The following is a 27,110-nucleotide window of genomic DNA, read 5'->3' on the forward strand; positions in this document are numbered from 1 at the left end:
TGCTAGTTTAATTTCGAATGACTACTAATAGTGGCCTAAAAATGTGGTAGATATGACTGTCATCATATTCTGTCTTATTTTAGTAGAAACTGTAGAAAGTGAATGTCCACCAATTGCTGCCATTAGTGTGATGGTCAGACTGTCTAGAACAGGATTTAGGTTTAGCTCATCTCACATCCCTGTCACTTGACTGACAGGGTATCAGAGCACTGCTTTAAGAATTAGGAGACTGGTCTAATCTTGGTTCTGACACTTATAGCTATGTGACCTCTAATTACTGGTAGCACTTCTGTGGCTTTCAGTGTTCTCATCTATAACATGAAGTAGTTTGACTAGGTGTTCTAAAGGTTCAGGTGGTTTTCAGATGGACAAGTGTGAGCAATGGAATGTTTCCTTCAGTTTTGCACACAGAGAAGCAAATGCCCTAAAACCAGCCCATAAACACAGGGTAAACCGCTACAACTGCAATGAGCCTGGCTCTTTCAGATTCCTGCCCTTTGGCAATCTTGGTCTCTCATGGTCTCCTGGACAGTGCCTAGCCAGTATTGGACCTTATTATCATTTATATTGACTCTTTTGTCTGTTAGGATATCTTCTGGGTAGGTATTTAAAAGGAGTGGAAGGAATAAAGTCAGGTGGCAAGGTACCATTCTAACTCTGAATTCTCTACACTGTGCCTGTAAGGATTAATGTCTGAGAGAAATTTTTATTACCTTTGCTGTCGAATCTCATTTTGAGGGGAGAAACCAGTAATTCAAAGTGGAACATTATAAATGACTCTCTTCTTCAATTAAATTTAAAAATAACTTTTATTAGGAATGAAAAATTTAGGCAGATTCCTCATTCACCCCACCCCCTTTTTTCTTATGGACAGAACTGTTAAGTTCATTGTGTCACATGTAATTAGCTTGTGTGTGACCTGCTGTGAATACTATCTCCTGGTAGCCCCACACGTAGAAACATAATGGGTATAAGATTGTTTGGAATCAGATTGCATAATTTCCATGTAAAAACATTCCAAATAGTGCCTAATACTTACCTCATTAGTCTGGGTTCGAGGAGTTGGACGTTGTATAAGATGGAGAGAAAGGAAAAGAAGAGAAAGGTGAGTAGTTTTGAACTTAACAAAGCATTTCATTGGCTCCTTCTGCCTTTTGCTGTCCAGAGCACTCAAATGTCCCACCATGACACTTAATCAGTCTCTACGCCACTCAGTCAGCTCTGAGTCAAAACTCCGTTCTGCTGGGGAAAATGTCACATTCCCGCCTGCCGAGCACGTTAGGGAGCAAGTGGTAATTAGCATTTTAACTTTCGAGAGGCACTTTCCATTTTCTTTTCTTAACTGTGTAAATTGACTTAATTGGTAGAATTTCAGGCAAGATGAGAGGGCTTGGAAAATCTGTCTGTGGGTTTAATTCTCCTTGCTGGGTTCCCCAGCATCTTCCACTTCTGGACCCCTGGTGTTTGCAAGCTTTAGTGATTTTACCATCTTCCAGGGCAGAGGTGGAATCTGAGGACGAGAACGAGGGTGAGGAATGGGTGGAGAATCACCACCACTTATCAATGTGAGATGCTTGCATGTCAGCTCTGTCTTTGGAGTCAGACACTTGGGTTCAAATTTCAGATGCCAAGTATGTATCTTTTGGTTACATAGTCCATTTTTCCATCCTGCTAAGGTTATCTTAAGCAATAATGATAATACAAAAGAACAAAACAAAACTAAAACCTTTTGATGCAAAGCAGATGCTGAACAATGGGTGGTTTTACTACGAGTTTGGGAGCAATTGGACAGTGACATTAATAATTGCTGGAAGGCAGCGGTATTATTAAATAAATGTACGTTGGTATTTGGAAGGGGGTGCATGACGTCAGGGACTATTCTGTTTAAGTAGATTTGTGGGGAATGGAAAACAAGGGTGGAGCTGAGATGACGCCCTCCAGATATGCACAGAGGAAGCAGCAGAGCTGCTCTGAGTCAGGTATGCCTTCACTGGAGGCCTGGGGCAGGATGCTGGAGGGATGTTGCAGACCAGCCGAGCAGTCACTAAACACACACACCTTCATCAGCAGTCGTGGGATGTCCATCTCAGGTGACAATCAATACCAGAAGGGGAAGATGACAGATCATTCATTGCCTGGAGACCGGCTGTAAATCTAGTGCCTGTTATTTTCTTTCTAACCATTTTAAAGAAATTTCCACATGGGATCCTTTCCCTGCAACACAGAGTGTCATTCCTGGACTTTGAAAGCCTGTTGGAAAGATATGAAATTACCTCTGTGTTGTGGAGAATTGTTATCTCAGGGAAATTAAAGGTCTGTTCTGTTTCATTCTGCTTATGCTGTATCAGCGTTCATCATGTCTTCATTTTCTTTTCTATAGACTGTTCCTTGCTACTCATGAATTTCAGAGAAATAATCTGAAGAATGTACAGTTGTGTCTCTGTGGGGCTCTGGGTCATGGGCTTACTTCATTTTTAATACAGCATCTCCTTTCCCTTTCTGTCAACACAGAACACAAACATAGTTTATGTTTATAAACGTCTGAAAGTCAAAGAACATACATAAAGATCATTGAGTCCAGCCAGCTCATTTGGCAGCCAAGGAAACAGAGGTCTGTGGAGGGAAGTGACAGTGCAGCCCTTTAGGGCAGGACTAGGCCCTGAGTGTCCTGCATCAGGTTCGGAGATCATTTGGGATTTGGCCCCAGAGCACTGGCCACAGGGCTGAAGGGTCAACTGCCTAGGCTTCCACAGGTGGACTTGAGGTGCTGCCCAAGCACTTGACCTGCCTCTAAAGGTCTAGAAATGGGTAAAAGTATTTGAACAAATGAATAAAGTTGGAAAAAGTAAAGTCTTTTTAGAAAGCTGTGGAATGATGGAGCAGGGAATTGGGGACCCCCACAGTGTTCTGCATAGAGTAGCCTTTTGTAAGCATGAATTTATTTTCCTGCTGAAGGCCAGCCTCAGGCAGAATTGGGAACTAGGCAGCTTGCTAGGATGCAGTGGGTTACCAAACTTTTTTCTCTGTGTTTAGAACTGTAGGGCTCTTACTTCACATAGAAGCAGAGAAGAAAGTACAGTATGTGAAGCAGATCAAAGTGGTTGGAGTGCAGGAGGGAGGCTCATATTCTGTTCATTTGGCTCTCACATTCTTTCCTTTCACTTTTTCTTCTGCAGCCATGATCCTCTCATTACAGGGCTCCACGGCAGACCCAGCTCAGGGTGCTCAGTCTGGAAGCCACCACTGTAGTGACAAGCCAGTGTTGTGGATTCACCAACTCCTTACCCATTGAGCCTACTTTTTTTCCTCATAAGCTGATGCTAAAGGTCCAACAGAAAAGACTTTTGCATGTAAATATTCCAAGAGAAAAGATATAGCATCCTTTGGCCATAGCAACCCTGTAAATGCTAATTCTAGCTTCTCTTTTTTTCTTTTTCCTTTCCCCTTTCTTTGCTTTTCTCCCCTCAGATGTCTTCTCCCTCTCCAGGAGCCCAGGGACCTCTGGCACTACCACTCTTCAAAGACACTCAGCTCTTTAGGAAAACTCTTGAGTCACTTAACTGCCAGTGTCAGCTCAGGCCAGTCTCTCTGCCCCAAGAGCATCTCCACTGGCAGCTCCAGAGTCTAGCAAGAGCTCAGTCCCTGCTCCCTCCCCGGCACCCCTCACCACTGGCCTGAACAATTGACAGTCCAGGGAATTGCATTTGAGGGACTTTGTGATCATTCATTTAAGAACAGTGACTGCTTTTTATTCCTAGTTAAATGGAGCACTAGTCTAGGTATTTCCTAAAAATCTCCCCCAAATGCTTTTCCAAAAACAACATGGAAAAACAGGGGTATGAGTAGGTCACTCAAAACTTATTTATATTTAAAATCAGAACATTAACAAAAACAAGTAGCAATAATAAGAAATAAAGAAATAGGACTTTGTCTTTAAAATAAAGGTTGAAAGTGGCTTCAGGAAAAGGGTTGTAAGAAAAGGGATTAAGTTGTTGAAAATTGGTGACAAGGGTAAAATGCAGTAAAATCATAGAAAGTAATAAAAAATGACAGACCACATGTCAGTCTGAGCCAAGGCAAGCATGAGCCTCATTCTCCCTGTGGGCTGCTATGTTCCGCTATATTTGAGTACGTTTTGTTTAGCTGCTGTTCCTTGGCTGTACAAAATACTAACATTCTAGGAAAATTGCACATGAAACCTGTGCTACTTTTATTATGCTGATATAGTTCTTCTGTTTGTCAGTTCTACATAAGCTAGTTCATGTTATAGAGACATATTCTGTAATAGGACAGACTGTTTCTGCATCTCAGTGGCCAATGTCCAAAGAACACAGGGGGGACACAGGTGAATAGCCTTCATCCTGGTCCTTGGTGTCTGTGGTTCATGTGGTCTTTGGTGTCTCAAGTAATCCCAGCTACTTGAGAGGCTGAGATTAGAGGATTGTGGTTTGAGGCCAGCCCAGGCTAAAACCAAAAAAAGTTAATGAGATCCCACTTCAACCAAGAGCTGGGTGCAGTGGTACATGCTTGTCCCACTATGTGGGAGGCTGATATCAGGAGGATCACAGTTTCAGGCCAGCCCGGACAAAAGTTTGTGAAACCCCATCTCAACAGGAATAAAAAGCTGGGTGTAGTGACTGACACATACTTGTTATCCGAGTAGGAAGCTTAAAATTGGAAGACTGAGGTCCAAGCCTGTCTGGACAAACAGCAAGACCACATCTCCAAAATAACCGGAGCAAAAAGTGCTGGAGGTATGCTCAAGTTATGAAGCCCTTAGTTCAAACCCTAGTACCACCAGGAAGAAAGGAAGGAGAGGAGAGAGGGGTGGGGGAGAGAGAGAGAGAAATTCAAACTCGTGGTTTTTTGTGACATGAGAATGAACTCAGAGAGCTGTAATACAAGTCATGCTGTGTACATTATAAAATATCAAGTTAATCAAATATCATGCAAAGAGAAAAAGGAAATACTATGTATGATTGTGGAGGCAAAGAGAAAGAGTGAGAAAATACTAGGGGCTGGGATGCCCAGGGCATATTTGGGGGCCAGCTTGTTTTGGGGAAGGCAGGAACCTATGAGGCACATAAGGGATCAGGTCAGAGGATTGAAATGAGGCTGGCCCAGAGCTCAACCTTGATCTCAGGAATGGGGGCACCACCCACAGATTTCCTGCATGCAGATGATATGACTGGAGTCTGTCCTTCAAAAGCTCCTTTGGCCATACTGGGGTTTGAACTCATAGCCTTGAGCTTGCCAGGCAGGCTACTATACCACTTGAGCCACCTAAGAAACCTCTTTGCTGCTGATGCTGAGTGATGGTAAGGGGTAGGTGAAGTCCAAGCAGGAGGTATGGTAAGCCAGTGTTGTGATTAAGCCAGTATTTCTCAAAGTGCCCTCTGGACCAGCAGAGAGCCTATTAGAAATGCAAATTCCCATCCCAGCTCCAGATCTACTGAATCAGACACTCTGGGGGTCCAGGCACAGCAAACTGTGGTTCTCCAGAAGAACCACTGTGGTGAGAGACAGAATGCATGCACTAACCCAGATTTTACATTTCCTCATCTTTCTTTTCACCAGAAAGTCGAAACAATGGTATTAAGATAATAAGACCCACACAAATTGGTAATCTGTCTCTTTCCCTTCTCCCTCCTTCCTTCCTACTTTCCAGGTGCATTGTGGTTTCATTAAAAATGTTTTCTGACCTTATAAAGCTGACAGAGTTGTGAGATTTTATTCATTCAACCCACATTACTTGCCACTTAAAAGCACCATTACAATAGGATTACTGTATACAGCATGGGGGCTCTCGAGACTCATAAGTATGAAGCACTGTATTCTGTTTCATTTTGAAAGCATATCAATCAAATCTGGTGTGAGTTTTGAAATTTTACATCCAACCTTCAGGTCTTTTTCCTCCCCTTACTTGGGAGGAGCCAGTACAACTGTAAAGAAAAATTAGGAAGGTATGCCCTCTAGTGGGAAAACTGAAATCTTCACATGGTTTTGCTGGAGGATTTCTTTCCCTTTTTAGACTGAAATCATAGTTTTAAATTTTATTTTCGAATTTTAAAAATTTTTGGTGGTACTGAGGTTTGAATGCAGGGCCTCACATTTTCTAGGCAGGCTCTCTGCCACTTGAGTCACTCCACCAGCCCTGGAATTAGGGATTTTTTTTTCTGTCTGAAAGTTGCTCTTATAACAAGACTTGGGTGTGTGTCATTTTTGTCACTATCTTAAAATTGGGTTTCTGAATCTCACAATCACACTACACCTGGATTTGTGTCCATGAATGACTCTTCTGAAGCAGGCACCATATTTTAAAAGAAAGCTTGTCCTTGAGTCTTTTTCTCACTTAAACTATAAAGTCTAATGTAACTGCATTTTTGGAAGGGACATAATGTGAATATGGACGTCTGTATTTAATCCATTGTGTCTGGATTCAGCTCCAGGACAATTGATAGCTTTGGAAATTCTACACCTGTATTCAGACCATTCAAACTGTGCCATCTTTGGTTTCAAGAGCTGAGCTATAATTGTGCCTGTCACCACAGGTTTATGGCTCTGCATCCAATCTACCTCTCACTCAATACTCATTGACCCACATATACACACCCAAGTAAAGGGTAGTGTGTTTTGCCAGTTGTCCTTAAGGATTCTCAGCTGATGGCACAATTAATTTGTCTATGCTTATGATAGCATAGAAGACAAAAATTTGCCTGTCTCTTGTAAGTGATGGGAGATAAGGTAGGAAAAAACAACTAGCAGGTATCTTAGCAAAAGCACATCTTTTTCTTTCAAAGGAAAATGAAGGGCTAGGAAGTTAGTGATGTGAATGAATCCCCCAGGTGTGAGGGACGAGACCTGCTGTTTTTTCCTGACCCTCAATTACAGTCATGTTTCCAAAAAGGCCAAGTTGTATCTTTCCTGATTTAATGAATACCTACTCTTAGCTCTTCAGAATTTTAGACTTGCTGGGGCAGTAAACACCTTTCTGATTCCATGCAATTAAATTTTCTCCTTTGAAATTGAGGGACTGAGGCAGCAGAAGTCTCAGTTTTTAAAAGCATTTCAACATTGATAGTTTAAAACACATGTGTCTCTGGGGAAATCATGCTCCAGTCTTCCTGGACTGAGATGTGGAGACCCAATGTTTAATGCACCCTCCGGTCTGAGATTCCCCGTGTGGAATGGAGAGAGCTCTGGGTGGAGGATTAGGAACTTTGCAATTCTGTTCTCACATGATCTGAACCCTGACAGAACTAACCTTGCAAGTCGATCCAAGCTCCAGTAATCTGACTTCTTCATTCTTTGTGTGGGGAACACATGTGCAGCTTAAATTTCATTCCCTGAAGTACAAGAGTTACAGAATTTGCAGCTGATTCAGATGACATCCTTCAGTACTAAGAAGTGAAAACAAATACTTATTTCTCACCAAAGAGCTACCATTTTAGTTGTTGATTTCTGGCTAGAATAGTGAGTGCTACTTTTTATCCATAGACTCTTTCTTTATTTTTAGATGGTTGGGGTAAAATAAGAAAAAGAAGCCACCTCTCAAAATATAACTTCCCTACTTCAGCGTTGAAAGACTGACCTTTCGACTTTGTCCTTCACTTTTCCTTCTTTTTTGAGCAGATAGGGATTTAAAAATATCACAGCCCTCTTCCATCTTTCAGTTGGTCTACCTGAGCTTTTAAACTGCACATTTCAGCCTCCACCTAGGGTTTTGGCTGACTACTTTGAAAAATTAACATATATTAATTGTACAAAGGGATTTCATTATAATGTTTGTATATATGCGAATGATGTACTTTGATTGAATTTACCTCCTCTATTACTTTTTTATTCCACACCCTTTAAAAATAAATTTTAATGATTTCAAGCTCAAACAATAAAGTGTTTTTACCCAGATATTGAAAGTAATTATCAAGTAGAAAATTATGTCTCCCAAGTAGATTTTGCTCTTAATTAGTCTTTTGAGCTATAAGTAATTCTTTTCTACTACTGTTTTTCTTGAAAACTTTGATTCCTCAGTCTTTCTGTATATTGTAAGCATAGGTGTATATGAAACATTACAGATTTACACAGTGGAAAAACTTGTAAGACAATAACTGAGTCGTTATCATTTTTAAATAGGTTTTTAGGGTGCTCTTACTTTGTTTGGAAACTAGCTTGGGAATGTTAGTATTTATAAGGTTACATTATTTAAATGAAGATAACAATATAGGCAAAAGGTTTATTAGCTATTTTCCATATTAAAATTATTAATAAATTTATTATTGATAAATAATATGGAAAATGGATTAATAGCTATTAAGTACTTGAATACTGACACTTAAAGACAAGCTATTTTCCAATAATGGTATCTGTTTCTTCCCCTGTTTAGAAAGGGAAGATGGGCATATTGTTTATAACCCAGCCAGTCTAGGCATAACAAATCCCTACCTTTACCATCTATAGAGGCACCTACTAGAGCAAGCTTTACCTTTGAGCCATTTCCCTTTTTGCCCATGTTGCAACCAACAAATCAACAACTTAGTAAACAACCCAAATAACACATTCATTTTCCTTCCTTCTCCCCTTTCCTTCCTTCCTTCTTCCCTCCCTCCCTCCCTCCCTCTCTCCCTCCCTCCTTCCTTCAAAATACTTGTGTGTGGTCAGATTAGTTTTTAATCTAGTTGAAGTCAAAGAGCCAGGTGAGTATTTTGTACACTTGTCTTGGCTAATTGTGTATCTGCCCAAAGACAGCTTCCACACCTGCTCAATAAGAATTGTACTGCTCTTCAGAGATTCATCGTTGACATAAATGAGGAAGGATCCATGGCCACTTTCTGGCAACTGTAAAGCATCATACAATATGTGGCAATGTTTGTTTTGATTATTTGTTGATTGAATCCAGATGAACAACTAATTTCCTGTGATTAGTCATCTGGGCTCCTAAAATCTTTATGCATTTATTTATTTGCATTCACAATGAAATATCGTTGAAAGGGTAGTGCCTCCACTTTGTAACATCAAGGACCCTTTCCTCTGCTTTCTCAGAATCTCCTTTATCCTGGCACCTCAAACTTTGTCCTTTAAAAAAAAAAATCTTGGTTTCAGGAAATGCAAGATGAAACTCTGTGCCATGTGCCTGCCCAGACAAAGTGTCTCTCGGCTTTGGCTAAACTTAGATGGAAGTATTCTCCAGGGAACTAAAAGGCAGAGTTAGTAATCAGTAGATGGTGTCTAGTGCAGACAGGTCCAGTGTGATGGTTCTGTTTTCCCAGCCTTTCATTCTAGGATATGGTGATTTTGGAGCTTAGCTAGAAAGTCAGTGCCTGAGTGCAATGTGGGTGCCCTCTCCTGGCAGGTACTGGGAATTGCTTAACAAGAAGACTATCCAGGTTGTATACTTGCATATCAAAGAAAAATGCATGGCCATACTTAAAAAAAAAAACAAACAAAACACCTAGATAGTGGATTTTGAACTTAGATCACACAGTAATTATGTAGTACTTTTTATCCTACGTCATTGCTAAGGTTGTTGGCTGAATATTAGTGTTTTGGAAAATGTCCTAGAGCTGAATTTCACAGAACAAGAATAGCTGCCTCTGTGTAGTTGTGGTATAGCTTGTGGTCAACTCATTAGCAGGATCCTAGCATCAGCCTTCCATCTCTTCTGAGTGTGTGACATGATCCCCTTGCTTAGAGACATAGAAACTGGAATTTCTTATCAAGTCTCTGAATAGCAGTGTCCCACTGACACTGTTTAATATATCACCTGACAATTTCATCCTTTATAAAGATAGAGTTTATTCCAAGCCATCCCATATTCAGTTTACTTCTGTTGTGTTAGGTTAGGAGATACACAGGTCATCAGACAGTGGGACACCAACAGGTAAGCAAATAACTTATTGTTAGTGTAAGCACTACACTAAAGAAAGTATGGACTAAAGGTCACTGGATGGAGATGTCATTTGGAGTTCTTTCTATATATTTTAGAGGAACAGAGAAAGACTAATCTCAAACTGAGACTGAAAAAAATGTTTTTGTCTTTGAATTTGGTTTGCAAATGCCTTATAGATAAATAAGGCATTTGAGTAAGTTCTGCTCTGAAGTTTGGTTCCAAAAGTAAACTGGGAAGCTGGGATACCTACTTTTTTGACCCTATTATTTATGTAATAATTTCAGGAAGAAAGACCAATACCTAGGAATGTATGAATTTTCACCTCTGTCCAGTTCTCCAAAACCAGAAGTTTTTAAGTGTCCTTTGGGTGATGAGAATTGGAATATCCACAAACTAACAGATAGTAGTAAATAGATGCTAACTATAAACACTTTGGAAAATAAGCTTGCTGATCTCACAGGGCTGGAGAACTGTATCACTGTGGAAAATAATAAGTAACTCACCATCATTGGCTTATCCTTCTATTCTCATGGCAATTGTACACTTGAGGTGTTGTCATTTCATCAAGAATTATTAGCACTGATGAGGTCTATTTCTGCTGTGTACAAGTGTGCATTGTGTACACACACATGCTCACACACACAATTTCAGAAATAAGTATCACTTTGTCTTCATTCGTTTGGGAGATGATCCTAAGAAGCAAGTGTGAGGGAGTAGAGAAATTAAGACAGAGATTGGCCTCTGGGTGTCAAATCTGCAAACTCCCTACTTTCTGGTGGTGGCTGGAGCAGTCTCTGGTGTTGGAGGAGGGAAGCTGTCAACCTCTAAGTGAACACGGGGGCAGGCTAGGGACACAGGGCAATGTGTCAGTAATCAATCTCTCTCTCTCTCTCTCTCTCTCTCTCTCTCATACATACACGTACACATTATAGTCATGTCTTCATACATGTTAGGAAAATCAAAAATCAAGTGAAGTGTGTAGTGACAATTACACACAATTGTTATTAATTTTGCTTAGCTGTATAAAGGCTGGTGATAGTCTTGAAAAGGTCTTTATCATGTAGGAAAACACTTTGAAGTGTTTACGGGTGAAACCATATGATATCTGAGATAAACTTTAAAATATTGTAGTAGGAAAATGGAGAGTCAAATGATACTAGAATGAGAAACACAATTTTGGAGGTTGGTAATGGGTACATGGTGATTCATACTTTTACCTCCACAATTGTCTATATTTGAAAATTTCTCAAGTGAGCTAATTTTAAGACAAGATCTTTGGCTACCCAATTGTGGTTTTAAAATTCTTTAGAGAAGTCTTCTTTATATAAATTGAGCCTCATTTTAAGCTAATATAACCCCTCTGAGTGCAGAATGTGGGCCACATCTACAATAGGGTCCCTTTGTAACAAACAATGACATATTTGCTTAGGCAGCTGGGTCACAAGGAACATGAAATCTTTGATTTCAGGCTCTTTGAATTCTTCCTGGCTTTTTTTTTTCCCCTTCCAAAACTGAGTTTTATATGAAGAGATGTGACTGTGTCAGATAAGGTGGTGCTCACAAAGGAAAATGACTTTCTTACTTCAGAGCTTAATAAGCATTTCTGGCTCCGTGGTTAGCTTTTAGAGATCATATTCCTGGCCACCCTTCACCTCTCTCCTTAGTCAAGGAGAGGAAACTTGGGAACTTCTTAAAATCAAGGCTCTGCTGTTGGGTGAAAATAAGTAAATTCAGCTATGCATCCGAACATGTGGGGACATTTTCAGACTTTGTCTTTGAGGCCTGAAGGAATCCCAAGGAAGATGTGATTAAAACATTCGTGAAAAGTTCTCTGAGAACTGTTAAAGGGCTAAGTGTCACACACACACATACACACACACACACACACACACACACACACACACCCTATGTGTCACAGTACTAGATATTCTTTCTTCAAAGGTATTTATAATCATGTCTTCCTATGCTCCTTGACCCAGCTTTCCTCACATACTTGATTCCAGGGACAGGTTGAAATCACTTTTTATTTGCTTTAGAAATCATTTTTTTCTAATATAAAATTTGTTTCATTTTTGGATAGAGAAATAAACTTCTTACTGTTTCCTATAGTGTTTTAAATCACAGTTTTAAAGGTCTGGAGATATTACATGGTTTAATCTCCTAGGAGAGCTCCTTTAATGTTGGAAAGTAGCACGAAGTAGTGAGGAGTGTGGAATCAACCTGATTTTGATCCCAGCTCAGTGCTTATGACCAGGAACAGTTTACTTGGCTGTATCTTGATTTCCTCATCTGTGAAATGGGAATAGCTACCTCCTTCCAAGTGTCAGGAGGATTGAATATAAAGCATGCAGCCTATATATACGCTATTGCACACACCAAGAAAGGTGAGTGCTCTTCCTAGAGACCCTTTAGGGCGAGGTGTACATACTTCAAGAACATGCTGTAGCAATTCAACCCTTCTTTTGCTGTTCTCTGTGTCATTACTAGTACCATGCTCTCTCTGTAAATTTGGCAAGGGTTGGTAGAGGATGTGACAGCAGGTGGGCTGCACATTAGAAATGACACCACATAAACCAAATGAGAGAGGAGAGAAGTATCCAGCATTTGAGCATAGTGCTCCCCGATATCTTTCTGCCACTGCTACTGCGGCCCACTCTGGGTGGTTACAGGTGGCTATTGGAGTCAACATAGTTGTGGATCTTTAGTAGCAGGCTCTTGGGATGGGCAGCCACCTCGGGAGACATCTATACTCAGACTCTGTCACATGTTTGCATGTTCAGTTTTCAACCTTGTTGAATATTGTCATTGATTAGCTCTTGAGGCAGGAAAGATAACTGCTTTCACAGGCAGCATTGTTAGGAAATTGTGCTGGATAGACAGGTCTTCCATTTATAACCTTAGACTTAAGTTTTATCTCTGTACTTTCTACACCTTGGAATCACATAGGTGAAGTTTATTTCTTCTGTATTAAGACAGCTCATCAAGGACTGGGTGTAGTGATGTGTACCTGTAATCCTAGCTACTTGAAAGTTTTGAAGTTTGAGGCCAACCCTGGCAAAAGTGTGAGACCCTATCTAGCAACTAACTAAAGCAAAAAGGACTAGAAGTGTGGCTCAAGTGGTAGAGAACCAGCCTAGCAAGTGCAAGGCCCTGAGTTTAATCCCCTGTACTGTAAAAACAAAAACTCATCAAATATTTGAAGTCATCACATGGCTTTTTGAATTTTCTAATCTCCAGGCTAAACAGTTTTCATATCTCCTCTTCCTCTTGTTTTGGTTATGTCCTTTGTTCATTCCTTTCAGTGTTATTATCTCAGTTTATAATTATATATTCATTAGTGTGTGATTATTTGATCAGTGTGGGAGCTGTTCACATGGCTGATCAAATATTTCTTGTTCTCCACCTTCCAAGCATGGGCAGAATCATACTTTCTTCCTGCAGTTGGGTAGAAACCATTTTGGCCAATGATTTGTGAATGTCATGTATCATTTCTAGACAAAGCTCTTAACTGCTGGGAATTGATGTCCAGAGCTTTCTTTCCTCCAGTTCTAGATAGGAGTTGCTTCCTATACCTGGGTCCTGGATTAAGGAAAGAAGAGCCCCAGTTTACCCTAAATGGTCTTGTAGTGCAATGGAAAGAAAATGTTAATCTGAATCCTGAGATATTAGGTTTGTTACTTAGCACAGCCTCGTGTGTCCTGGTTGATACCATTAATATCTGGCTTTCTCACTAAATAAGCTTTCTGCAGTAGGGACTCTGTGTTTCTCCTCACCTTTGCATCTTCAGTATCTAGCACAATATTGACTCATGGGAAGCATGAACACTTATGCATCCCATGCACAAATAAATGAAACCATAATTCTGAGTCCTTTCTCTATCCAAGTGCAATTTCCTGCACTTGGCTTACCTTATTATTTTTGTGAAATATAAACTCCTTCCTCCCCAATAACCCCAGCTTTCCCATTTCACAGTAATGAGGTAGTTTGTACAAACAACCACAAATGAAGAGGAATGGAACCTAGACTCAGCTGGGTCACAGGCAGAGGTGATGGGGTACAATTGACTTAATTTTGAATGTCTCCATCACGGGCTTATTGACTCTTCTGCAGAGCAGAAGAAAGTTACTGTGATCATCACTGATAACAACCTCGTATCCTTATGTAGCCATTTGATGCCACATTGACATTACTATTGCTTTTTACTTGCATTGTTTCTCTTTCAAGAATGAAACTTCTACAGAGATTGGGAAGATCATGATTCCATTTCCATATGTGGTGGTGAATACCTATCATCCTACCTACATGGGAGGAATAGTTAGGAAGGTCATGGTCTGAGGCTGGCCCCTAGGCAAAAACACAAATCATCTCTGAAAAAATAACCAAGGCAAAAAGGGATGGATGTAGCACAAGTGGCACAGCACTTGCCTTGCAGGCACATGGCCCCGAGTTCAAACCCATACTGTAAATAAATAGGTAGATGATAGATAGATAGATAGATAGATAGATAGATAGATAGATAGATAGATAAATGAATGAGACTTGCAGAATGAACACTTGTAAATGGTCAGCCTGTAGTTTTCATCCTCTGCTCTGGGTGTGTGAAGTTGCTAGGTGGAACTGATAAGACCCACCCTCTTTTGAGTCTTGCCACTAAGTTCTGAGTGGCAGAAATCATGTTTTTAAACTATCCATAGAAGTGAAAAGAAAGAAAGGGAAGAGTCTATTCTATGGGGAAAATATATTGGTAATATATTGTGTGCACACAGGTGTCTAGAACCCCTCATTTATTGAGTGCCAAATAAATAACAGGCCATACACCATAAATTTGGTGTGAATTTTCCCATGGCCATCCAACAAACTTGTTGGGTTCCTTTAAAGAAACTGAGGCCTAGAGTGCTTAATCTTGTTCATGAATGAGTTGGGCCAGAATCCAGGTCTAGCTCATTCCATCTAAAGTAGCTTTGTGGACACTGATAAAGCCCACTGTGTTTTAGAACTTCAGTTTTGTTTTATTTTATTTTACTTTATTTATTTATTTATTTGCTTGCAGTACTAAGGTTTGAACTCAGGGCCTCGCTCTGTCTAGGTAGGTGCTCTACCACTATGCCATAGCTCCAGTCCCAGTTTTAAATTTTTTTATAAACCATATTATTGTTGTATTGGGGGTGCATTGTGACATTTACAAAAGTGCTTACAATATTTCTTAGTTAAATTCACTCCCTTCATCATTCTCCAAGTTTTAATTATTGAGAAGGAAAATAATGAAAGATTAGAGAGGTGTTTCTTTCTACCTGACTTTTTGACTGTTAGTAAAGGACTTTATACACATGCTGACAATATTCCATTTGGAGCAAATTCTGTGATCCCAGGTTATAGTCAGTGAGATATTGAAGTTGACTGAAACTAAAGGTATAATCAACAGGCAGTGGTTTTCTGATTCCAGTGTCTAGCCTGTTCTCACCATGCGGTAATAAAACCCTAACCTGAGAGTTTATAGACTGTTGCCAATGACAATGTCTTTCCTTTCTTGAACAACTTTGCCAGTTAATGTGCCAAATGCTTTCTTTCTTTCTTTTTAACATTTTTCTTAGTATGTACTAATTGTACAAAATAGTGTTTCATTGTGACATTTTCATACATGCATATTGAGTCAAATGCTTTCTACCATTTCCTGATTTATGGGGGAAAGTATGCTGTGAATCCAGCACACTGCTACTGTAGGTGTCGAAATGCTCACAAAGGAGCTCAGTTCAGGCCTCCAAAGGTGAAAGGTGCACAAGCTGTTCATCCCACAGAGCACCTGAGTAAGAGAACAGGAAAGGACTGGAATCCAGTCTAACCTCTGCTTGCCAAGCTGTGTGCAGTGCCCCACATTGTATGCACCCAAGGAAGTGTCCCTGGGCCAGCGGCAGTCTTGGTACAGCCAGCAGAGGCACTGACCCATTCATTTCCTTTCATCTAACATGTTGTATGCTTTGTATGTGCCTTAGATAAATTATCTCATTTAATTAACTCTTCAACACAACTCTGTGGAATAAATGTCATTTGCTATTCTAGGCTTATGCATAGTAGAAAAAGGGAAGTACATATGGGAAAAATGAACTAAATATCTATTATCTGCTTAAATAGTTCCTATAAGTCTTATAAAGACGGTTTTATTTATCTGTTTAGATAAGAAATTGAAAGCTCAGAGGAGTTGCATAACGTGACAAGCTCATTTAAATAATAAATGACAAACTCAGGATCTCAGCCCAAGCCTCTTACTCTGAGTCCTATTCTTGCACACATATCAGTGTCCAAATGAGGAAAGGCTAAGGAGGACTTTGCAGAGGCATCGTTTGAATCAGTCCTGTTGCCATATGCATTCTGCTTACCAGGACATCACCATTACTGTGTCTGAATTAAGCAGTCTGCTAAAGGGTTAAATAAAACTATATGCAGTTGTCCTAGGAATGATGCAAAATAAAGCTGCCTCTTTGACTTAAAAACATATCACTGTAATTGTGGATATTGATGATTGCTTGGGAAATTATTGAAAAACTGGAAAGTGATTCCAATGCCTGCTGTCTTTTTATTTGAGAATGCTAAGGTCGTTTCCCAAGACAGATCTTCTCCATGATAAATGTTGTTGGTCAGATATCATCTGTGGCTTGTCCAGGGTCATAGTAAATCTTTGACCAGTGAAAGCACAAAGCTGACACGTTGCCTGAGATCTCTGCTCCTTTCCTTGCCCGCCAGTCTGCATTCATGTCTAGTTGGATCAGGAAGGGCAGTGTGTACTCGCCACTCTGATCTTTGCAGCAAATGTGGGAAGAAGGCAATGCTCTCCATTTCTCACTCTTGCTGTGCGACCAGAAATGAGTTACTTTTCCTCTCTGAACCTTAGTGTTTTCCACCTGTGCAGTGAGGGATTCAGACAGATAATTTCTGGGCATGAATGAGGAAAATGCTAAAACCAAATTAGGATAATTAAAAAGCCTATAGATAGTGACTTTCTTAGGAAAAAGTGGCCTTGCCTACCCCTCAGGATTGTTTCAGAATGTGAGTTAGGCTTGACAAAACTATTTCCTCCTCTGATGCACAAATCATAATATCTTATAGGAATGTCATATATTATTTATTATCAACTGAGGACACTGTTGTCCTAGAGGATGCACCAGAATTGCAGAGGACTTTGTCAACATCTTCCCACTCTGTACATTGAGAATCACTACCATAACGAGGCACTATTTGTTACTGATGTGATGTGTGGCCTAGAAAGAAATTACTCTTTTATATGAAACCATGAATATTATTGAGATTACACATAGAGATCTTTTATATGTATGTATAGTAGTTAAAGATATGTAGAAGTAAAAATTTATCTAAGTTTGTAACTATAATTGCAAAGAGTAAAAATTTTAGCTCTCTTATGGTTCTACCTTCCTCTCACATAAATGTTTGTGTGTGTCTCTGTATGTGCTTTAGAGAAATGTGTAAAAGTATACTGATGTCACTTAACTCCCTAGTATTTATTAAACTGGGCCTATGATGAGACTTGGGTCTTTTACTCTGATACTAAGATTCTGATATTATGAACAGGAATTGTGGCACACACCCATGGTCCTAACTACATAGAAGGCAGAAATAGTAGGATCAGGAGTTTGAGGCCAGCCAGGGTAAAGAGATAGTGAGATCCTATCTCAAAAATAAGCCAGGCATTATGGTGCATGTCTGTAATCCCAGCTACTCGGGAGGTGGAGATAGGAGGAGCACATGCCCTGAGTTCAAACTCCAATACTGTAAGAAAGAAATTCTGGTGTTACGTATTTAAACGATGGAGGTTAGTAATTTGAATTCAATAGAATATGATAAAGCTTTATTGACTAGGACACAGGGGCATAGTTTTCTTTTTTTCTTAATGTTCTGAAAATATTCAGCAATGAACTAAGGGGATGACAGGGAGACCATTCTTTAAATTCCAGGCTCCAGCCTCTATATTTAAGACTAATATTAAGGTCTTAGGAAGTAGAAACTCCGAAATAAATTGAACCCAGGGAGCGGAGAATTAGAGAGAGGCAATTTTGCTTCAGATTTTTTTTTTTTAAGAGCACACATATGCCAGTGCTTCCCTGAAAAGAGATGCACCCAGGGGAATAGGCTATTTCTTTACCCATCCTTTTCGCTGCCATTGACATGCTCAGTGGTGTGTGTGCAACTTCTCTCTATTCCCACTCCTGGCTCTGGATAAGGTAAGTAATAACTAAATGGCCAGAGTCACTTAATCTTACCCTCCCCTGATTATCCCAAATCCCTTGAATCCCTTCAGAGGGGCACTTGTTGGAACTGGTTCCTACAAGCCCAAGTGTGCAGCTGAGATTTTTCCCCTCCTCTGTCTTGTTCTCTCCCAGCCCCTGGCTGGTTTTGTTGCATGGCAACCCATCTGCCATGATAGCTGATGTCAGCTCATTTTCACTTAAACTTAGCCTAGGAGAGTTTTCAAGAGGATGTTTGGGCTTGTATAATACTGGAGAAGGTTCCAGTTTACATTACAAATCATTTATAAAACTACAGGCTGAATGGCTCAAGGAGGCTAAATGGAATTGCAGATGTCACGGGGGATTAGCTCCCGGAATAATGTGGCCTTAGGCTTTGTGTCTAGTTTCCAGGAGCTTCCTAAATAAGCCTCTGCAATATTCTCTCTGCTGCTAAATTCTTTCTGCATTTTAAACGGAATAAGAAGTGTCTAAAATTACCCTAACTCTTGGATACTAGCATTTAACCAAATACTTCATATTGGCTCTATAGAAAGAAGGGTAAGCATTTAAACTAGGTGCATAAGCAGCAGTTGGTAGAAAAGAATGTGTTTTATCACTGACAGTAGTGTTCTAGCATATATTCTAGCAGGTGAAAATAGATCAAAACTTCTTTAATCCAGCAGAGGGCAGAAGGGAGTTTTTAGCTATTTCTCACCAAGAACTACCCAAAGTTGTGACAATCCCAGGCAAAATTCAGTGACATTTTTTGTAGAAAAATCACCATTAGATTGCCAGTATATAAATGACTGATTGTGTACACAATCTGTGTTGGCATGCTCCGGACCAGTTTGCTCTTGTCTACAGCAAAAGGACAAAAAGAACTTTGTGAGCTGTTTATACCTAAGAGGAGGCAACGATGTATTCAAATAAAAAGCACTTTGTTTCAGACCTTATCTACTAACTGTAGCACAGCATCTCACTTTTTAAAAAAAGAAAATTATTATTTTATTTTGTTGTATTGGAGGTACATTGTGACATTTAGAAAAGTTTTTTGTAGTTGAATTCACCTCCTACATCATTTTCCTTTTTTATGTATATTTATGTCTCTTCAAATGCTAGAAGGAAAGAGAGCTTGAAATAATGGAGCATAAATTATTTCATTATCAAATGTACTCCTTTGAAAGCAACTGAGCCTATATGTGAGTCCATAAAATAATGAAAATGATTTCCACAACCTTCTTTGAAACCTGAGTAAAACTTTGGGTGGTATTTCTTACACTGTAAGGATGAGGTCAGTATTGAAACATGATGACAATTGAGAAATGGTTCTTGATGTTTATGATAACTTTCAAAGCTGATTGGTAAGTTTGGCTTTGAAAACCCACTTTAAGAAGAAAAATGAGTTTTCTTTGCCTTCTTTATAGTGGAGGTTGTGTTTGCTTGGACAGTATGTAGTATCTTAGCTTGGGTTCCTCAGGAAGCAACCACTAAGCTGGAGTTACATATATTTAAGGAACATGGAAAAGTTGAGTTTCCCTGCAGGCCCAGCATCTGCTGACCTTGCCAGGAACTCTTCTGAGTTCAAATGCCTCTTCATGGTATCCTGAATGGGGCACTTCCTTACAGATCAGGTACTGGATGTGTACCCCCAATCCCTACCCCAACCATAGGGCATCACCTTGGTTAAGGCAGCTTTTTTGCAGCTGAGACAGTACTTAGGGATTTCACTACCAGCTGTTGGGACAAATTCTTTATTGGAGAGGCATCAAGATAGCACAGGTGGTGAGAAAAACAGCCCAAGTATTCAGGCATGCTAGGTTCTTTTTCTGATGAATTGTTGACTATGTCATGTTGTATAACTTATTGGGGGTTTTAAAAAGAAAGTGATAGCTTGCCACATTCCTATCTTTATGGAAGGAAATGATTCTAAATAAAATACTTTTTCATGGTTAATGTGGTGTGCAAAATAGGATTTTAAAGAATGAAAAGAAACACAGTTTTATAAATGATTGTTAAATTTTGAAATTTATGTTAGTTCATATAGGCTGTTGTACCAAGGTATCAAACACTAGGTGGCTTATAAACAACAGGAATTTATTTCTTACAGTTTTGGAGGCTGGGGAGCCCTAGATCAAGGGACCAACAGATTTTATATGGTGAGGGGCTGCTTCCTGGTTCAACAACAGCCATCTTCTCACTGTGTCCTCACATAGTGAAAGGAGTAAGGAAGCTCCCTGGGGTCCCTTTTATAAGAGACTAAGCTCATTCATAAAAGCTCCACCCTCACAATCTAATCCTCTACCAAATCCTACCTCCTAATACCATCACCTTGAAATTTAGGATCTCAACATGAAAATCTGGGGGGGGGGGCGAGGTGCATAAACGCTCAGTCTGTAACCATAATGATGCTAAAGCACATGCCTCTGGTTTTCTTAGTCTGTTTTCAGTTGTTGATAGCACAATACCACAGACTGAGTAAGTGATAAAGAAAGGGCTGTTTGAGTTTACAGTTCTGAAGGTTCAAAGTTGAGGGCTATGTCTGATGATGGCTTGTTAGCCAAGTGCTGGCATTGTGTGGTCACAGGCATCTCGAATGCATATCTCCTGTTGTCACTTTCTTTCTTCTGATAAAGCCACCAGTATTCAGGGCTCCACCCTGAAGATCTAATCCTAATTATCTCCTAAATGCCCCACCTCTGAACCCCAAAGTCATATTAAGTTTCTACCCTCTAAATACTTCACAGAGGAGATTAGACTGTGACATGAGTTTTGGGGCAATAAACTGTATTCAAGCCACAGCAACTGTTTACTTATTTGCTTTGAGATTTGTTCTGTGAACAGTGAAATGTGATTGCAGGGAATATTGGAATACTAGTTTGCAATAGTTCTTTGTGAACTTTTGGGAAAATCTGTTAAATTACAACGAGTGATGCTTATAGTTTGTTAATGATATATAAGTAAGCACATAATAAAAAAATAGGAAAGGTAAATTTGTATTTTTTGTGGAACAGTCATTTAAATCTAACCTTTATGCACTTATGTTAATTCTGTTTGTTCATTCTCTTATCATAGCTTCAGTTGTGTGCCAACACACAGACTGTTTACATGTGTAGTACACATTTGAGACATGGTTCTCAGCCTCAGAGGACTCACAGACTCATCAGAGTCACATTTGTCAATATCACCACCAATCTTGTCAGAGATGTATATAATTTGGGAAGATCTCAAGCACATGGTGCAGAATATGGGTTTTCTAAAGTTTATTTTATCTTGAAAGCTTCAATCTTATCATTGGCAATAAATGTCAGGTGTTTTCTTGAAACCAGACTTAACTTTGTTCAGTTTTAGAGAAAATGGATCCCAAATACCCAAATTTAGATAGCCATAATTTAAAAAATAGTTCTTTAACTTGACAGTGGTGCTCTTTGAACACAGCAGCTAATTTACCTCACAGTGGCAACTCAGTTACAGGAGAGCTTTTCCTGAAAACAGCTCCCAAGTTTCAGAATGAGAACTTCTGGTTACTTCCCATCTCATCACAGATGAGGAAGACGTAGTCTCTCTTGTTGCTCAGAGATTGAGATCTAATAAAATGAATCATTTTTCTTCATCGAGGATTTTCTTGAGGAAACTGGATTTTTTCCTTTTTTTTTCTACTGGGATTTGAACTCAGGGTTGTGAGTGCTTGGTAGGCAGGTGTTCTACGTGAAACTGGATTTTAATTTATTTATTCATGTGTTTGTGGTGCTGGGAAATAAACCAAGGGCCTTGTGCATGCTAGATAAGTGCTCAACCACGGAGCTACATCCCCATCCTTGGATTGCTGTGTCTTAATTGCTAGTGCATGGTAGTAGTAAAGAATCCTCTGCTTGATGTTTTGCACCACTGCCTCAACTAGTGCTAAGGCACTGGCAGTTATACCCTCCTGTTGCTTTTGTATGCTCCCAGAAGTTTGGACACAGCAAAAAGTTTGAATAAAGTGTTAGTGTTATTGTAAAAAGAGTCAGGACCTCATTGCCTGTTCAAAGTGTCTGCAGCCCACATTGAGAACTGCTTGTTCAGAGAAAAGCTTTAAGTGAGCAGGAGACTTGGGGGGAGTGAGACTGTTTTAGCAGAAGTCAAAAAGGAGCTGACCTCATAGTCAGGCAGAACAGAGAACAGGAAAGGTGGTGAGAAGGTATACAGATATAATTTTACAGTAGAAAGGCAAAGGAGAGTTGAACTTTATTGGCACTTTCGGCCTGAGTGACTAAGTAGATGGCAATACAATTAATTGAGGCAGCGACTGGAGGAAGAGGAACCCTAGTTTAAACTGAAAATTATACTGCTTTTCACTGTAAATGAAAAAAAATGTATCATAATTCTTCCACATGGGAAAGGGTTGATTCTAGAACTGGTGAGAAAGAACAAAGTATTGTTAGCTGTGTGTGTGTGTGTGTGTGTGTGTGTGTGTGTGTGTGTGTGTGGCAGTCTGAGATCTGGTTTGTACTGGTGGTGAATTTTGGCTCTTGGAAGGTCAGAGTATTCTATATTAAGGCATGAGACTCTTGTGTCTGTGCTTGCAATAATAGTGTTTTCTCTTTTTGTTTCTAGGAATGGTGCAAAAGCTGGACCAAAAACTTCCGGTGGCTAATGAGTACCTGTTGCTCTCTGGAGGAGTCCGGGAAGGTGTGGTGGACCTGGACTTAGATGAGCTGAACGTCTATGCCCGGGGCACTGACTATGACATGGACTTTACCCTTTTGGTGCCAGCCCTAAAGCTGCATGACCGTAATCAGCCTGTGACACTCGATATGCGCCACTCAGCCTTGTGCCACTCCTGGCTGAGCCTTCGGCTTTTTGATGAGGGGACAATCAGTAAATGGAAAGACTGCTGCACCATTGTAGACCACATCAGTGGCGCTACCAACTACTTCTTCTCCCCCACCAAAGTGGCCGACTGGTTCTATGACTCCATCAGCATTGTCCTATCAGAGATACAGAAGAAGCCCCAGCGAGGGATGCCAAAGGTGGAAAAAGTAGAAAAAAATGGGACCATCATCTCCATCATTCTGGGCGTGGGGAGCAGTCGCATGTTGTATGACATCGTCCCTGTTGTATCTTTCAAAGGTTGGCCTGCAGTGGCCCAAAGCTGGCTTATGGAGAACCATTTTTGGGATGGGAAAATTACCGAGGAAGAGGTCATCAGTGGGTTTTATTTGGTGCCTGCTTGCTCCTACAAGGGTAAGAAGGACAATGAATGGCGGCTCTCTTTTGCCAGGAGTGAGGTGCAATTGAAGAAGTGCATCTCTAGCAGTCTCATGCAGGCTTACCAGGCCTGCAAAGCCATCATCATTAAACTCCTGTCCCGGCCCAAGGCTATAAGTCCCTATCATCTGCGGAGCATGATGCTCTGGGCGTGCGACAGACTTCCTGCCAACTACTTGGCTCAAGAAGACTATGCAGCCCACTTTTTGCTGGGCCTCATTGATGACCTGCAGCACTGTCTGGTCAACAAGATGTGCCCCAATTATTTCATCCCTCAGTGCAACATGCTGGAGCACCTGTCGGAGGAGACGGTCATGCTCCATGCCCGAAAGCTCTCCTCTGTCCGCTCGGATCCCGCAGAACACTTGCGCACCGCCATCGAGCACGTCAAGGCAGCCAACCGACTGACGCTGGAGCTCCAGCGGCGAGGCAGCACCACCAGCATCCCCTCCCCGCAGTCTGACGGAGGGGACCCCAACCAGCCTGATGACCGACTGGCTAAAAAACTGCAGCAGCTAGTGACTGAGAATCCGGGGAAGTCCATCTCGGTCTTTATTAACCCTGATGATGTCACAAGGCCCCATTTCAGAATTGATGATAAATTTTTTTGAGTCTTTTGCTGACACACACCTCTCCCCCACCCTCTTCTAAAACCTCTCATAACATATAGTGTGGCTTGTGATTCTGTCCTGTTTTTTACATATCCAGTGTAGATTGGATTTGTTAAGAACAAATTTTATGTTTCCTGGTTCTGCAGGATGGTGCAGGCTCTGAAACAGTATCTTACTATTTCATATTCTGCCTCTGAATTTGCTGTTTACGTTTTGTAGTTATTGTTACATAGTTTTGTTTAATAATTTGTTAATGTTATTTTTAAGGAGAACTTGAGCCATAGATGAAAATGCCCACAAATCCTTTGCTTTTTTTCTGTTTCATACTTGGTGCAAATTTGTTAATGGGTCTTGGGAAACAAATCTCTTTCTGACACTTCAGAATTCCCTGTTTTTTGTTTTGTTTTTCTCTTTATTTTTCTATTAAGTCTTCACCACTATGGATATTTGAGAATCTGAACCTGGGAACTACTTGGCATGTTGGCTGGCTTTCTTTCTTCAGCCAGAGTACCTTCCCCCTTTTCCACCAAACAATGTAAACTTTGAAAGTAATAATGCCACAAATTGTGTTTTGGAGCAACTTCTTTGAATGTAATTGTTCTCAAATAAGCGAACATTGGATGGTTTGGAGAGTGCGTTTGATAGCTTTCCAAGCAGAATTAAGGTTTCCAAATGTTAGTTTTAGAGTGTGTAATTATTTGAAGCCTTATTTAAATCCTATAAAAGAACATACCATTATAATTGTTATTTGCACTAATGAATTCTTTGCCATTGTCAGTTGAAATGTGTGTTTCAGTATAAATTAACATCCACTCTTGAAATGCTGTCATATTTTCATTTAGCCCATTTCTCTCGGTCAATAGAATGATTCTTTGCATTTGTTTAGTTCTCCTTTGATTGTGGGGTCCTGTTTTGCCCTCTTTGATATTCCTAGTTCCTGTGTTACTCAGAGAAATTTTTAAAGCTTTATATCTGTTCATTGACTCTCTGTAAAGCTGGGGAAGATACATACTTGATTAAGTAGGAGTCTTTGTATTTATTTCTTTTTGGAATTCCAGAGGTAAAGTTTTTTTTTTTTATTTGTTTTGTTTTGTTTTAATAAACTTCCTTTACTTCTCATGAGATTTTTGAGGAAAACAAGCAGGAAGAATTTATTATCCCCCAATTGAAGATACCAGATCTGTCCAAAAGCAGGAACCAGGAAGAATCTGTGGGTAGTGGCATTGGAATGGAGGTGTCATTTCTTCATGAATGAAATTTCTTGCCAGGTTTAGGTACTGCAAGGCATTGGCTCCCTATTTTGATATGGACTCATGGCAAACTGGTGTTCAAGGGGTCGGAGAGCCTGCTAATCTCCCAAAGGACATTCATGATTTTTACTATTGGAAAAGTCAAGCAACATACTGGTTTTGGTCTTGAATGTCCAAACTTATAGGTTGGATTTTGGCCATTGGAATTAGGCATATATGGTCTTGGGTATTTGCATGGGAATTAATGTAATGCTTATAAATGAAAATGAAATTATTCAGCAATCTTAAGTCAAATGCAAAGGTAATAATAAAAAAAAGAAACATACTGGCCTTGGAGTTTTGTTGTTTTGTTGTTACTGCTTTTGAGATTTTGTAATCTCAAAATTATTGTCCTATTAGTAATACTAACATTAATTTTCAGTAAATACAACCATGGTCATTCAGATCAGAAGTCCACATAGTGAGCATTTAGTATTCATTCATCCCTTTCTTCTGGTTTTCCTGCTAGTATGTGCTTATCCTTCAGATAATGTATGGCCTTCTTAGTAAATGATTTGCTTCCACCTCCAGATATGCCTCCTGATTGTAAAAGTCACTTGGCACAAACCATCATTTCTTTGACCACAAATATTAATGAGGGATTTAGGATGTCAGCAGCTCTAGTGTCACATGCACAGTGTTCTGGGTTAGAATGCTGGGGCAGAAGCAAATACATCCCCTGGCTATGGAGGTGGAAACATTTGGCTTTTATTGCTACTAATAACTATCACACAGTCATGACTAGAGTCAACCTTAGCATGAAGTTGACATTGGATGGTACTATGGAGAAATGGAAATAAAAGTTATAAGCTATCAGACCCCACCTGCACCCCAACTCTGAGGCCTCTTCTACTGGATTCTCTAGTCAGACTAATTAGTTTAGCTAATTTGGCTTTGGTTCAATTTGTAAAATTATTTTAAATTGGTCTACCAAACTATAAACCATTGTAGTGGATGTGTGTTTCTTCCTCCCAACCCCCCTGCCTGGGGATAGGTATTAAGGATACCCATGGATTTTATCTAAGAAGAGGTATATGCTATCTGATTTAATTAATTCCAAAACATAGCCTCTGTAAATAATAACTGCATTTGCCAAATTCTGTTGAAATTAATTTTACTTTGGCCATCGTGTTATAATTTACAGGTTAAACTTAATTTTTATATACTACAGATGTAGCAAGTATATTCAAACAGCTGTTGCTCTAAAGTCAAATATAAATTGCCATAAGTTGCTCAGAATTGGTGTATCAAATACAGCTAGCAATGTTTTCCATATTTTAAAGGTTATGTTTTCACATAAATTTTATTACAGACATAATAGCCAAGCACATAGATCGTTTTGTTATTTGGGGGTTTTGTTTGTTTCTTTTTGGCAGCACTGGTGCTTCAAATCAGGGACTCACACTTGCTAGGCAGGCACTCTACCATTTGAGCCACTTACCAGTTCTTTGTTTGGGTTGGGTATTTTCCAGATAGGGTCTTGTAAACTATTTGTCCTGGTGGCCTTGAACCGCAATCTTCCTGATGTCTGCCTCCTGAGTGACTAGGATTATAGGTATGAGCCACAGGTGCCTGGCTGATATTTTTGTTGTTTTTTTGTTTTTTATTATGTGCTATCAGGTAGCATAAACCTAAGATACTATTAGGTCAAGGGTGAGTAGAAATGAGATGTTAGTTTGATACCTTTCGTTTTCTAAAACTTAAATCATTGATTTACTTACCAATCTGTCCTTCTGAAGCCCAAAAGATTGGTTAAAATCACTTGTATTTTAACTACAATATAAAATATCTTAAGGTTGGAGTCATAATTTTAACATTATGTATGTATGTTTTTATTTTG

At 39.8% G+C, this 27,110-nt stretch overlaps 1 protein-coding gene across 1 annotated transcript in view; it reads left to right on the forward strand.

Annotated features, from left to right (window-relative positions):
* Mb21d2 (Mab-21 domain containing 2) overlaps positions 1 to 25,580 on the forward strand; it is a 106,525-nt gene extending 80,945 nt beyond the window's left edge. Inside the window, exon 2 of the mRNA XM_074073514.1 lies at positions 22,717 to 25,580. Within this exon, the coding sequence (XP_073929615.1) occupies positions 22,717 to 23,981 (1,265 nt within the window). The 3' untranslated portion in view covers positions 23,982 to 25,580. The remainder of the gene's footprint in view (positions 1 to 22,716) is intronic.
* Positions 25,581 to 27,110: the final 1,530 nt, after the last annotated feature.

This window comes from Castor canadensis, chromosome 5, assembly GCF_047511655.1.
Source record: "Castor canadensis chromosome 5, mCasCan1.hap1v2, whole genome shotgun sequence".
In the NCBI taxonomy this organism is placed as follows: Eukaryota; Metazoa; Chordata; class Mammalia; order Rodentia; family Castoridae; genus Castor; species Castor canadensis.